Source organism: Microcaecilia unicolor, chromosome 4 (assembly GCF_901765095.1).
Source record: "Microcaecilia unicolor chromosome 4, aMicUni1.1, whole genome shotgun sequence".
Taxonomy (NCBI): Eukaryota; Metazoa; Chordata; class Amphibia; order Gymnophiona; family Siphonopidae; genus Microcaecilia; species Microcaecilia unicolor.
The window spans coordinates 53,640,848-53,654,806 of record NC_044034.1 but is presented as its reverse complement, the minus strand read 5'-3'; the positions used below and the strand labels follow the sequence as shown (position 1 = coordinate 53,654,806).

General features: G+C 45.3%; 1 protein-coding gene across 1 annotated transcript in view; it reads right to left on the bottom strand.

Annotated features, from left to right (window-relative positions):
- Window positions 1-13,959, bottom strand: part of DYNC2H1 (dynein cytoplasmic 2 heavy chain 1) — a 1,078,189-nt gene that overhangs the window by 1,030,722 nt on the left and 33,508 nt on the right. Inside the window, 2 exon segments of the mRNA XM_030202388.1 lie at window positions 1,650-1,763; window positions 1,856-1,990. Coding sequence (XP_030058248.1) covers window positions 1,650-1,763; window positions 1,856-1,990 — 249 coding nt within the window.

The following is a 13,959-nucleotide window of genomic DNA, read 5'->3' as shown; positions in this document are numbered from 1 at the left end:
GATTTTCCGGTGAAGATAAGTACTCTTTCCAAGTTCTTCTTGAAATTCAAAGTAGGAGTTGAATCTCCTTTGCAGTTGTTGTCAAGCAAGCTATGCGGTGTAACCATTATAAAGATAGCAGTAGTTAAATACAATGTAATTGTGGAGTTTTTTTAAAGACACGTGATTGAGACAGTCTCCCCGTTATACTAAAGGCTTGTCCTTTGACAAAGAGGTAGACTGTCACACCTGATGTCTTTTTTTCTCCGCATTTATTGCATGGTTTGATATTAACTTGGGTTGCTTGCCAACAGTCTGCAATCTTGGTAGAAAGTGATATTGTTTGATTTGATATTCTACCTTCCGGTTTCGATATTAAGATATACTCTGGTCCCAGGAGAGCGATATAAGGGCTGCAAATCCACAGGGTCCCGGTGGGCTTAAACCATTTACTGTCTACCTGGTTGCAGTTGAGAAGGGTATTCCCGGATAGGAAATATTTTTTACAAATGGCGATAAGTAGAGCCCCGGGGTTCCCACTGGGAGAATCTGAGAGAGCGTACCAGGGGTGGGCACGTAAGGGGCTCTATAGGTTGGGGCAGGTGTGGGAGCAGGGGAAGGTAAAGGAATTTGTTGAGCTGCAGGAAGAGTACGGTTTAGAGGAGAGAGTTTTGGTGTATTATCACTGCTTAAGAAACCTCCTCCGCCGGCGCGCCGGGGAGGAACTGGACCTGGTGGAAACAGTATTAGAGAGAGCAATAAGAGGGGGTGGGGGGAGAGGAAGTGTAACTAGACTATACAGGGCATTGCTCTTGCTTGCATCTCCACAGGATTATTATGTGGCTAGATGGGAGCGGGTGCTGCATAAAGCCTTCCCTCCAGATGATTGGATGCATATCTATAGATCTCTGTTGAAGCCATCAATCGCACAACCACTAATTGAAAATGGGTATAAAATTTTATACACACCGGAAAAACTTAAACGGATATACCCTAGCCTATCAGCAGAGTGTTGGCGAGACTGTGGGACACAAGGGACATTCATACACATATGGTGGGATCGTCCAAAGGTTCGAGAGTTCTGGGCTCAGGTGCTATTCATGGTCCACACGATCATTAAGGTGGAGTACCCAGGCCGGGCGGAATGCTGCCTGCTCCATCTTAGACCCCCGAAAGTGAAGGCACACATGCACAAATTAGCTATTCAATGCTTTGTGGCAGGAAAGATTACACTGGCACGGGCGTGGAAGCAGAAAGACACACCATCACTACAGTTGGTGGCTCGCAAAGTGGATTTTATTTATCAGATGTCAAAATTAACAGCCAAGAGAAGGGGGCGTCACACTGTTTCAGAAAATTTGGCAACCATATGAGCTTGTGAGAGAAGAGCTTTTATCTTCACCCTAGTGTGGGAGGGATGGGAGAGGGTGGGGGGGTATGACTGAGCTAATGAAACAATGTTAAGTTAAGCCTATGAAAGATGTATGATGAGTTATGGCTATGGTTTGTTTTGCATTATAAAAATCTCAATAAAAATAATTAAAAAAAAAAGTTATATAGTTATACTCACAAAAACAGATTTAGATGGATAATGATAATATTTCACCTCATTTTCATAAAAGGCATGGATATTAAATTGTATGGTTACATATTACAAAATGCATGCATACCTGTTGTGGGCTGTTATGAATTTCAGAAATATAGGTTTTTAGTTTATTTGCTATTTTCCGTTCTGCTGGTTCAAGGATTCTTTCATATTGAGATACCGCAGCTTTCCATAAAGGCTTGAAAAGAAAAACAAATTAGTTAAAATTGATATGCTCTATTTGACAACTAAACTGTAGAAAAAGTGACCATACAAAAGTAAACACTATACCTCTGTGTATGGATTGTAGTGCACAGGATTCAAGCCAGCAAAAGGTTCAAACACTTGACTAAGGTGCAGACCTTGAAGTTCACCAACTGGTAGAAAGTAGGTAAGTTTTTCAGTAACTGTTCTTATGGTCAATATCTAAAGGAAGCACAAAATGTGTAATTAGATCATATACCCTAACACGCAGAAACATTGTTCAATTATTCCTATGTGAAACGTGTTTTATTAATTTTTTTTAAAAACGCCATTCAGCACAATCCAGGACCTTGAAGTCATTTTGGACAATACATTTGAGTAAAGTGGTGTGGTAGCCGTGTTAGTCCACTTTTAAAGGTAATAAATAAAAATAAATCAAAACATAGAAAAGAAAAATAAGATAAGATGATACCTTTTTTTTGGACTAACAATACAGTTTTTGATTAGCTTTCAAAGGTAACCCTTCTTCTACAATACACTGAAATCTTCATTTCAGAATGAAGCAGTGGTCAAAAAAACATATACAATTATTTAGAAAAAAAGAGAGATTAAAAATGAATTTCACAGTGCCTCTGTATAAATCCATGGTGCTACCAAATCTTGAATATTTGAATATGTATTTGTTTGCCCTATTTCAAAAAACGATAGAACTAGAAAAGGTACAAAGGCAAAAAAATTATAAAACGGGATGGAGTGGAACTCTTAAGAAGATTAACAAGTTAGCTCTCTTTAGTGTGAAGAAGAGGTGACCGAGGGATCCAATAGAGGTTTATAAAATCATGTTATTATGAACGATTAAGGGAATGTGCCTATCGTGTTATTCATAGAGCATATATGTCATCTTCCCAGCTGTTCCATGTGGGGGGGGGGGGGGGGTTGACAAGGCCTATTTGCCTCAAGTGTGGGGGAGCCCAGGGATCACTTTACCATGCATTATGGAGTTGCCCTTCAGTGCAAGCCTTCTGGCGTCGTATACAATGCTTTATGGAACTAGAGATGGGAATTAAAGTTATGGGAACGGTAGAACAGTTGCTATTGGATGTGCCGGGGGCCTTTAGGAGCCGTAATAAAAATGAAGTGATGCTCCAACGTAAGTTGTGCTTGCTTGCCCGCAAGTGTATCCTGTAATATTGGACGTTGCACGACTCCCTGGCTTACTGGCACTGGAGGAACCAGGTACATCTTTTGGCAACTTGGGAGGCACAGGAATCTCGGTCTTCACCAAAGAAACGGAAAAGCTTTCTGGCCATCTGGGGACCATACCTCCAGATTTTACACCCTCGAGGTGGTAGCCTACTCCTCAATGCGACAGGAGGGGTGTTTGCATGCTCTACTCCCCTTGGGGGAATTCTGAGTTCCTAGATGGGAGGGTGGGGGGGAGGTTGGTGGGTGGGGAGAGAGTAGTTACTTACCTGTAGCAGGTGTTCTCCGAGGACAGCAGGCTGCATATTCTCACATGTGGGTGACGTCACGTCGGCCCAGAGGATTTTCTAGCAAAATCTAAAAGTCTCTTCAACTGTGCTTGGTCGCGCGGGCGATCACACCGCGCATGCGCGCGCACGTCTTCCCGCCCACCGCGCAGACACGCTCCTCAGTTGAATCCAAAAGATTCAAGGAATACAACTCCAAAGGGGAGGTGGGAGGGTTGTGAGAATATGCAGCCTGCTGTCCTGGGAGAACAACTGCTACAGGTAAGTAACTACTCTTTATCCGAGGACAAGCAGGCTGATATTCTCACATGTGGGGTATCCCTAGCCCCCAGGCTCACTCAACACAACAATCAATGGTCAATTGGGCCTCACAACGGCGAGGACATAAAGATTGACCTGAAAACAAGAAATATCTAACAGAGTGCAGCCTGGAACAGAATAAAAATGGGCCTAGGTGGGTTGGAGTTGGATTCTAAACCCCAAACAGATTCTGCAGCACTAACTGCCCAAACCGACTGTCGCGTCGGCTATCCTGCTGAAGGCAGTAATGAGATGTGAATGTGTGGACTGATGACCACGTCGCAGCCTTGCAGATCTCTTCAATAGTAGCTGACCTCAGATGAGCCCTCTAACATTATGAGCCGTGACATGGCAGTCTAAACTCAGCCCAACTTGGGCATAAGTAAAGGAAATGCAATCTGCTAGCCAATTAGAAATGGTGCGTTTGATATCCCTACGTTTAGAGCTGGTCTTGGAGTTCGCGCCGCATCGCTCGAGGAAGTTTCTCTCTGGTATACCTCTGGTTTTCAGTCAGTTCTCCTGCAGTCTCAAAAAGTGGTGTGGATGGGAAAGGGTATATGGTTGCTGTCTCATTTGAACATTGCTGGTAATCTGTTATCTCCTGATGCTTTGTCTGTTTTATATGATGTTCCAGTAATAGATTCTGATTCATGGAGGGGCATCTCTAACTATATTTTGTCTTTTCAAGTCTCCGCTTCTATTACAACTGCCCCTTCGGATTTTATCTCTTCCTGCCTCGCCATTGCTTCCGGCAGTAAGAAGGCATCCCTATTATATAAAAAAACTTCAGAATCTATACATGGACACTGTCGCTAGGCTGCGGCAGTCCTGGGAACAAGATTTACATTTTGATGCGTCAGAATTTGACTGGTGCACTTTTTGGATTGACTCCATGCGCCCAACTAGGTCGGCGGCGATATCCCAGTCCTCATATTTTGTATTTCACCGAGCCTACTGGACCCCTGCTCGAGTAGCAAGGATTACTAAGACTACTACCTTCAAATGTTCGTCTTGTCAGGAGACAGATGGATCCTTGGCGCATATGGTTTTTTTCTGCAAAAACGTTAAAGCATACTGGGGACTTATTTGGGCAAAATTGTGTATTATTTTTCATCTGCCTGAGACTGCAGCAATCTCCTATGAGGTTGTGATACTGCGTGCCTCTTCCCCTACTATTTCCCTTCTTGAGTCAGATAAGAAACTGTTTAATATTCTGTTAGCTGTCGCTTTGCATTTGTTACACATTGGAAAAATAATGCGCATCTGAATTATAACGAATGGTGGAGTTACGTATGTGTGATCCGAAAATATGAAGCACTTCTTGCCCATAAGCATCACAGAGTGCAGTCTGTCTTGAAGACCTGGGCTCGCCTAGACTTATTTTGTCAGGCATCTCGTAGCACTACTTGATCTTGGCCTCTAGGTATTGTCCTGGAACGTATATGTATTTGCACTTGGAAGCCATGGTTTTTTTTTTTTTCTTCCATTCTTTTTGTTATGTGTTGTTTGCTTTTGTGTATACTTTTCTGTTGTATTTTGAAAACCTTTAATAAAATATGAAAAAAAAAAAAAGAAAAAAGAAATGGTGCGTTTCCCGACAGCAATTCCCCTCTTGTTGGGATTAAAAGAAATAAACAACTGGGTGGACTGTCTGTGGGGGCTTGTCCGCTGTACGTAACAGGCCAATGCTCTTTTGCAGTCCAAAGTGTGCAGCTTGATTTCGCCAGGGCTTGTATGAGGAGGGGGAAAGAATGTTGGCAAGACAATTGACTGGTTCAGATGGAACTCCGACACCACCTTCGGTAAGAACCTAAGGTGCGTGCGGAGGACTATGTTAAGGTGAAATTGAAGGTAAGGTGCCTGAACTACTAGAGCCTGAAGCTCACTGACCCTACGAGCTGAAGTAACAGCCACCAAGAAAATGATCTTCCAGGTCAAGTACTTCAGATGGCAGGAATCCAGTGGCTCAAAAGGGGCGTTCATCAGCTGGGTGAGAACGACGTTGAGAACCCAGGACACTGGTGGAGGTTTGACCGTGGGCTTTGACAAAAACAAACCTCTCATAAAGCAAACAACTAAAGGCTGTCCAGGGATAGGCTGACCTTCTACCTGATGATAATAAGCACTTATTGCACTCAGATGAACCTTTACAGAGTTGGTCTTAAGACCAGACAGGTGTAGAAGGTATTTAAGCAAGGTCTGTATAGGACAAAATTGAGGATCTAGGGCCTTGCTGTCACACCAGACGACAAACCTCTTCCATTTAAAAGAGTAACACCTCTTCGTGGAATCTTTCCTGGAAGCAAGCAAGACTCGAGAGACACTCTCTGAAAGACCCAAAGAGGCGAAATCTACGCTCTCAACATCAAGGCCGTGAGAGCCAGGGACTGGAGGTTGGGATGTAGAAGTGCCCCCTCGTTCTGCGTAATCAGAGTTGGAAAACATTCCAATCTCCATGGTTCTTCGAAGGACAACTCCAGAAGAAGAGGGAACCATATCTGACGCGGCCAGAAGGGAGCGATCAGAATCATGGTTCCATGATCTTTCTTGAGTTTCAGTAAAGTCTTCCCCACCAGAGGTATGGGAGGATACGCATACAGAAGGCCTGTCCCCAATGCAGGAGAAAGGCATCTGACGCTAGCCTGCCGTGGGTGTGCAGTCTGGAACAGAACTGAGGAACCTTGTGATTGAACTGAGTGGCAAAAAGATCCACCAAGGGGGTGCCCCACTCTCAAAAAATCTTTCTGGCAATAGTCATGTTCAATGACCACTCATGAAGCTGCATTATCCGGCTCAACCTGTCGGCCAGACTGTTGTTTACGCCGGCTAGATAAATGGCTTGGAGAAACATGCCGTATTGGCGAGCCCACAGCCACATCCGCATGGCTTCCTGACAGAGAGGGTGAGATCCTGTGCCACCTTGCTTGTTTGTGTAATACATGGCAACCTGATTGTCTGTCTGAATCAGAATAATTTGGTTGGATAGCCGATCTCTGAAAGCCTTTAGAGTGTTCCAGATCGCGCGCAACTCCAGAAGGTGATCTGCAGACGCTTTCCTGAAGGGACCAAGTTCCTTGAGTGTGAAGCCCATCTACATGCGCTCCCCTCCCGAGGAGGGATACATCTGTCGTCAGCACTTTTTGTGGCTAAGGAATTTGGAATAGGCATCCCAAAACCAGATTGGATTGAACTGTCCAGCACTGATGTGAATTCCGAAAGTCGATGGACAACTGGATCACATCCTCTAGATTCCCCGCAGCTTGATACCACTGGGAAGCTAGGGTCCACTGAACAGATCTCATGTGCAAGCGTGCCATGGGAGTCACATGAACTGTGGAAGCCATGTGCCCGAGAAGTCTCAACATCTGCCGAGCTGTGATCTGTTGAGACGCTTGAATCCTGGATGCCAGAGACAGAAGGTTGTCCGCTCTCGGCTCGGGAAGATAGGCACAAGCTGTCTTTGTGCATAACAGAACCCCTATAAATTCCAACTTCTGGAATGGAATGAGATGGGACTTTGGATAATTGATTACGAACCCTAGTAGTTCCAGCACATGAATAGTTATCCGCACGGACTGTAAGGCTCCTTCCTGGAAAGTGCTCTTCACCAGCCAATCGTCGAGATAAAGGAACACATGCACTCCCAGTCTGCGTAGAGACGCTGCAACAACTGCCAGGCACTTGGTAAATACCCTGGGTGCAGACGCCAAGCCAAAGGGCAGCACACAGTACTGAAAGTGCTGCGTTCCCAACCGAAACCGCAGATACTTCCTGTGAGCTGGAAGTATCGAGATGTGGGTGTAAGCATCCTTTAAGTCCAGAAAGCATAGCCAATCGTTTTCCTGAATCATGGGAAGAAGGGTGCCCAGGGAAAGCATCCTGAACTTTTCTCGGACAAGATATTTGTTCAGGCCCCTTAGGTCTAGGATGAGACGCATCCCCCCTGTTTTCTTTTCCACAAGAAAGTACTTGGAATAGAATCCCAGCCCTTCTTGCCCTGGTGGAACGGGCTCGACCGCATTGGCCCTGAGAAAAGCGGAGAGTTCCTCTGCAAGTACCTGCTTGTGCTGGGAGCTGAAGGATTGAGCTCCCAGTGGACAATTTGGAGGTTTTGATTCCAGATTGAGGGTGTATCCTAACCAGACTATTTGAAGAACCCACCTGTTGGAGGTTACAAGAGGCCACCTTTGGTGAAAAAATTTTAACCTCCCTCCGACAGGCAGATCGTCCGGTACAGACACATTTATGGTGGCTATGCTCAACCGGAGCCAGTCAAAAACCCGTCGGGGAGCTGCAAGGGCCTGCTTAGGCGCACGCTGTTGACGAGAACGAGCGTGCTGTGGCGGAGCCTGAACCGCTGTCGAGAAGCAGGAGTATACTTACAACCCCTTGAGGTGTAAGGAACACTTCTCTTCCCTTTAAAAAACTTCCTAGATGAGGAAGTAGATGCAGAAGGCGTCAGGCGGGAGAGAGAATCCATAACGTTATCACGCTGATAGAGATGATCAATCAACTCTTCGACCTTCTCTCCAAAAAGATGATCCCCCTCGGCACGGGATATCTGCAATTTTCTGCTGAGTTCTCTCCTCCAAGTTAGAGGCACGCAGCCATGAGAGTCTACGCATCACTATACCCATAGCAGAAAATCTAGATGTCACATCGCAAGTATCATAAATGCCCCTGGACGGGAACTTGCGACACGCCTTCTGCTGCCTGACCACTTGGCGAAAAGGTTCAGCCTGCTCCGGTGGGAGTGCATCCACTAAACTCTCAAGCTGCCGCACAGAGTTCCGCAAATGAATGCTCGTAAAGAGCTGGTAAGATTGGATTTTGGAAGCGAGCATACAGCCTGATACGCCTTTCTCCCAAAAGAGTCTAAGGTTCTATGTTCTCGCCGCGGGGGCGCCAAAGCGAAATTCCTAGAACTCTTAGCCCTTCTGAGAGCGGAATCCACCACCGCAGAATCATGAGGCAATTGAGGCCTAACGAAACTGGGTTCCCCGTGGATCCGATACTGGGATTCAGCCTTCTTGGGGACAGTTGGGCATGAAAGAGGCTTCTCCCAGTTCCTTAACAGAACTTCCTTGAGTGTATCATGAAAAGGAGCTGTGGTAGAAGACTTAGGTGGAGATGGATAATCCAGGACCTCGAGCATCTTGGCCCTGGGCTCATCCACAGTCTCCACAGGGAAGGGAATGGCCTCAGACATTTCCCGCACAAACGATGAAAAAGTCAGACTCTCCGGAGGGGAGAGCTGCTTTTGAGGCGGAGTCGAGTCAGATGGAAGACCTAGAGAATCCTCAGCAAAGAAGACTCCAGGACCCTCATCTTCCTCAGATGAGCCATCATCGGAAGGGGCCAACAACTCAGAAAGAGCAGCCCAGATCCGAGCCAGTCTCGACATGGAGGTACGGTGACCTCGATGACAGTGTCTAGAAGTGGACTCCCCAGGCGACTCCGGTGAAGCTTCCTCCACCGATGCCGACGGAGAATCAACCCGGGAGGCCACATTTTCTGATACCTGAAGCGGTACCGGCGAAGGAGACTTCACCACCGGCGAAAGGCTAGATGCTGCAGGAGCCTCCAGCACCGATGGTACCAATACCTCCGGTGCCGGGTGCAATTGGTGCAGCATGGTCTCCATAAAAACAGGAAACAAAGCCTTGATACGCTCATCCAGAGAAGCTGTCGAGAAAGGCTGCGGTGTCGGTGTAGGCGCCGGAGGCAGAATCTGTAAAGGTTGGGAAGCCGGTACCGGGCTGCCAGACGACCTACGCATCGATACCTCCATTACAGAGGGAGAGCGATCCTCTCGGTACCGACGCTTCTCGGGCACCGAATGCCTCGATGACCCGGACCTCCCGGTACCGTGTCGAGAAGGGGATCGATGACGGTGCCTCTTGGCCTTCACCCGACGCCCATCATCAAGACTCCTTGGTACCGGTGAAGAGGACGTGGAATCCACACGCCTCTTCGGGGCCGGGTCCGATAGAGGTCGGTCTCGGGGGGCCTGCAAAGCAGGAGGCGCCGAGGCAGGTGGAGACCCACTCGATGCATCACTGCTCCCAGCGTGCATCGGTCTCTTGGCAGCCGGTACCGTGTCTCCCGACGCCAGCACTGCTCTCGACGTCAACAGTACCGATGTCGATGCCGACGTTGAGGTACCGGATCCAAAATCTTCTCTCTCTGGGCCTCCCGAGAAAGTTGAGTGCGCTTTTTCATTTTCAGACACAACTTACAACTTTCCGGACGATGGTCTGGCCCAAGGCACTGAAGACACCAGGAGTGCGGATCAGTGCCAGAGATAGTCCGGTTGCAGCGGGCACAAGGCTTGAAGCTGCTGGGCGTCTTCGAGGACATCACGGGGAAAACAGCCTCGGCTAAATCAAAAGATGTGATGGTGTCAATAAAAAAAAGACACAAAAAAAGGGGAACACCACCCGACAGAGCAACCTAAAAACGGTCGCAACAAAAAGATAAAGGAAACTTGAAAACGAAAACAATAACAAAGAAATAAGGGGAAAATATATATATATATATATATTTTAACACTATGAAGAGACTACTCCGAGAACAAAACACACGCAGCGCCAAAACTCCGTGTCTCTTGAGACGCGGAAAAAAAGCAACTGAGGAGCGTGTCCGCAGGGCTGGCGGGAAGCCGTGTGCGCGCATGCACGGTGTGATCGCCCGCACGACCAAGCACAGTTGAAGAGACTTTTAGATTTTGCTAGAAAATCCTCTGGGCCGACTTGACGTCACCCACATGTGAGAATATCAGCCTCCTTGTCCTCAGAGAATATCCAGTTTCAGGGGCAAGGGATGGGGGAGATTACTGTTCAAAAACATTTTTTATGACAATGAGTATGGTTATATTTGTATTACATCTGTTTGAATGCTGTTCAATTGGATGTGTCATGAATAAAAATTATTGAAACATAAAATCATAAGTTATGAAAAACTAGTCAATAGGAAATGGTTATTTACCCTTTCAAAGTGTTAGGATAAGGTGACTCAGGAAACTGATAACAGATTTAAAGCAAACTTAGGGGTATGTTTACTAAGGTGAGTTAGCATTTTTAACGCTCCTGTAAATTTAAGGCACGTTAAATGCTAACACGCCTATACATTTCTATAGGTGCGTTAGCGTTTAACACACGTACACCATTTACACGCGTTAAAAACGCGAACGCGTCCATAGCACCGCTTAGTAAACATAGCCCTAAGGGTCCTCTTTACTAAGCTGCACTATAGGCATGCTAGCATTTTTAGCGTGCGCTAATGCTAGAGACACCCATAGGAATATATGGGTGTTTCTAGTGTTAGAGTGAGCTAAAAACGCTAGCACACTTTAATAAACAAGGCCCTTAAAATATTTTTCAGTCTACATATATAAAATTGTGGAATTTATTACCAAAAGATACGTCGACATTTAATAGCACTGTTGGGTTTTAAAATGGTTTAGGCAAATTTTTCAATGAAGGTGAAATATAAAAACCTAGGGCTGGCCAGAAACAGCTTCTTGCAGGTTAAATTGCTTGTTTGGGGCTATCTGCTGATATTCAGTGGCACTTAATCAGTTAATGCTGCTGAATATCATCACAGACCGCTAAACTCAAAGCCAGCTATTCTGTGGGCAGTCCAGGGGTGGAGTTGGCACTTATGCAGTTAAACGCCGATATTCAGCACTTAACCACCTAAGTTAAGTAGCCAGATCAGACCACATAAAATTCAGGCCCAGATGCACAAAGCCAAACAGAGCCAGCAACGTGGTTTTTATACCAGTTCTAGCTGGTTTAGCAAGCAAGGAGTAAAACGAGACATGCACAAAAGGGTTCTCCAAGCTCTTTTCCTATCATGTTAGCAGCTAACGAAAACAGAATGCAAAGCTATTATAATGAGCTAATTACTATACAAATGTGCATGGAAGGCGATGCACAGCCATTTCCGATCCAATACACAGAAGCAGTCTCTAGCTTTATCAAGGAAAACTTAATGGGTGGTCAGGAGCTGTCGGTACTGCATATTGACAGCCAAAACAGTAGAGGGAAGGGGTGGGGGGGGGGGGTTGTATATCCAGAGTTAGCATGTGTTATACTCATGCAGATTTCTCCTCATAAAAGGGCCACTAAAACAGACATCACAGTGCACATGGTACATTTAGTCATCACTTTTCAAAATCGATTGCCTATCTGCCTTTTCTTTTGAAATCAGTTATTCTAGCATGAGCGAGAACCTGGGGGTGGGAAGCAATTGAAAGTTTTGGGATCTACCCCCCTTCCCAGGAGACTGCAGTTCTTATTATTGCTCTGTTTTGTCCGGTGCCAGGTTCTGATCTGTCCATGAGTTCAAATTAGCAGAGCCTCGGCAATCCTCTGTGCCACCACTCTTCTTCTACCTCTGTAGCTACATTCCCAAAATCATCTGGCCAAGCACTACAATCAGCAAGTGCAGGCTCCCTGCATCACAGTTTTTGAAAAAGGAAAGAAAAACAAAAAAAAGCTACGGCAACTTTCATACATGCAGTTTGTCTGCGTGTATGAGAGCTGTCTGTAGCGTGTGCAGAGCAGCCAAGCTTAGCAATGGGTTGCTCTGAGCATGCTCAGCTGGCCGACTGGCTTCCCCATGCAAATGACTTAGGTCGCAAAAGCAACAAGTAGCTCAGTTGCATACGATTCTCTTTGGGAATCCATCTGTATTTCTAAATCAGTAATTTTTACTAGATTTGAAAATATGGATGGATTCTTAATGGGGATCTTAGTGAATCTGAGCCTTACTCCTATCTTTATGTGGTGTTGCTTAGGTGGTTAAGTAGTGAATATCACACTTAACCACATAAGAGATAGCCAGCTGCATAAACCCAAATATTCAATGCCAGTGCCCAGATATGGCCCTGACATGAATATTTGGGAATAACACCACCACCGGCTAAAAAAAACACTAGACACTGACAGCAGAATATCTACCCCTTAGTTCTTAATTTCATTTCCTTTAGTCCTTCCAGACCAATATATATAAGAGATTAAGAGGGAAGTTATCAACGTGGGCTACCGTTAAGATGGGTTATTTTATCACAAACCTCAAAAATCAAATATTGGAAAGCAAAAATCATCAGAAACCTATCAAAAAATTAATTTGCTCCGAGATTGACTCCAACCCAAAATACAGAATATGTCAAGACAATTTTTTTTAAACAAAGCGAAACCTCTACCCCAATTTCAACGGCTCCCATCACTGGTTCCAATATTCCTCTGAACCAAACTACAAAGAAAAACAACTACCTAATGGAGAAAAAAAAACCTTTGCAGCCAAAAAAATAGGAAATATTTCTCTCTCTCTCTCAACTCCATGCTCCCTTAACCAGCTATTGCCAGTAAAAAATGCACTTTGCTGGCTTGTTAATTTTTGTGCATACAAGTATCCAAGCCAGAATATAATAGTTTAAATTATAAAAAAAAAAAAACTGTATTTTACCTCCAAGCAAAATAGACTCCACGCACGAATTGCAGGTAATGAAAACTGAAACTAAAAGCTACAGTGCTATCCCAGTAGCTTTCAGCCATACTTGGAGTGACAGCCGACATCATAACTCTACAGAGAGGCTAATTCCTAAGGAGCTTACAACACATTCACAGACTTAAAATTCCTGGCAAAATTTTTTTTATCAAAAGCATTTATTTGGAACACTATTTACCACATAAACTATTGTTATAGATCATAGTGGAGTGGAGTGGAGGAGTGGCCGAGTGGTTAGAGCACCGGTCTTGCAATCCAGAGGTGGCCGGTTCAAACCCCACTGCTGCTCCTTGGGCAAGTCACTTAAACCTCCATTGCCTCAGGTACAAACTTGGATTGTGAACCCTCCTGGGACAGAGAAATATCCAGTGTACCTGAATGTAACTCACCTTGAGCTGAGCTACTACTGAAAAAGGTGCAAGCAAAATGGAAATAAAAAATAAAATAACTGAATTGCTTACAATTGAAGGACAAAAAAAAAATTGAATACAAAGATTAGCCCACTCCCCTCTTCCAGGACTACCTTACAATCCCTGTGGTATAGCTGGGCAGAAGCAATGCCCTAGTTGTGGCAACCATTCTGAGAGCAGAGCTAGAACAGGCAAGGGTAAATGGGGATTGCTCCTGCCTCAACTACACTGCTAGACCACCAGGGATTGTAAAATAGGCCCACGGGTACCTATGGGGGCGGAGGGGGAGGAAGAGACAAACAGGACAAAGCACAAAGGAGAAATTAGGTCTTACCCGAAATTTTAGTTCCATTACTTCTTTGCACTATTCCAGGCGTGTGGGTAGTTATGTCCATTGACCAGCAGGAGGAGATAGAGAATACAGAACTGAGCACCACTACATAGCCTCCTGCTAGCCCTCACTATCGATCCACAT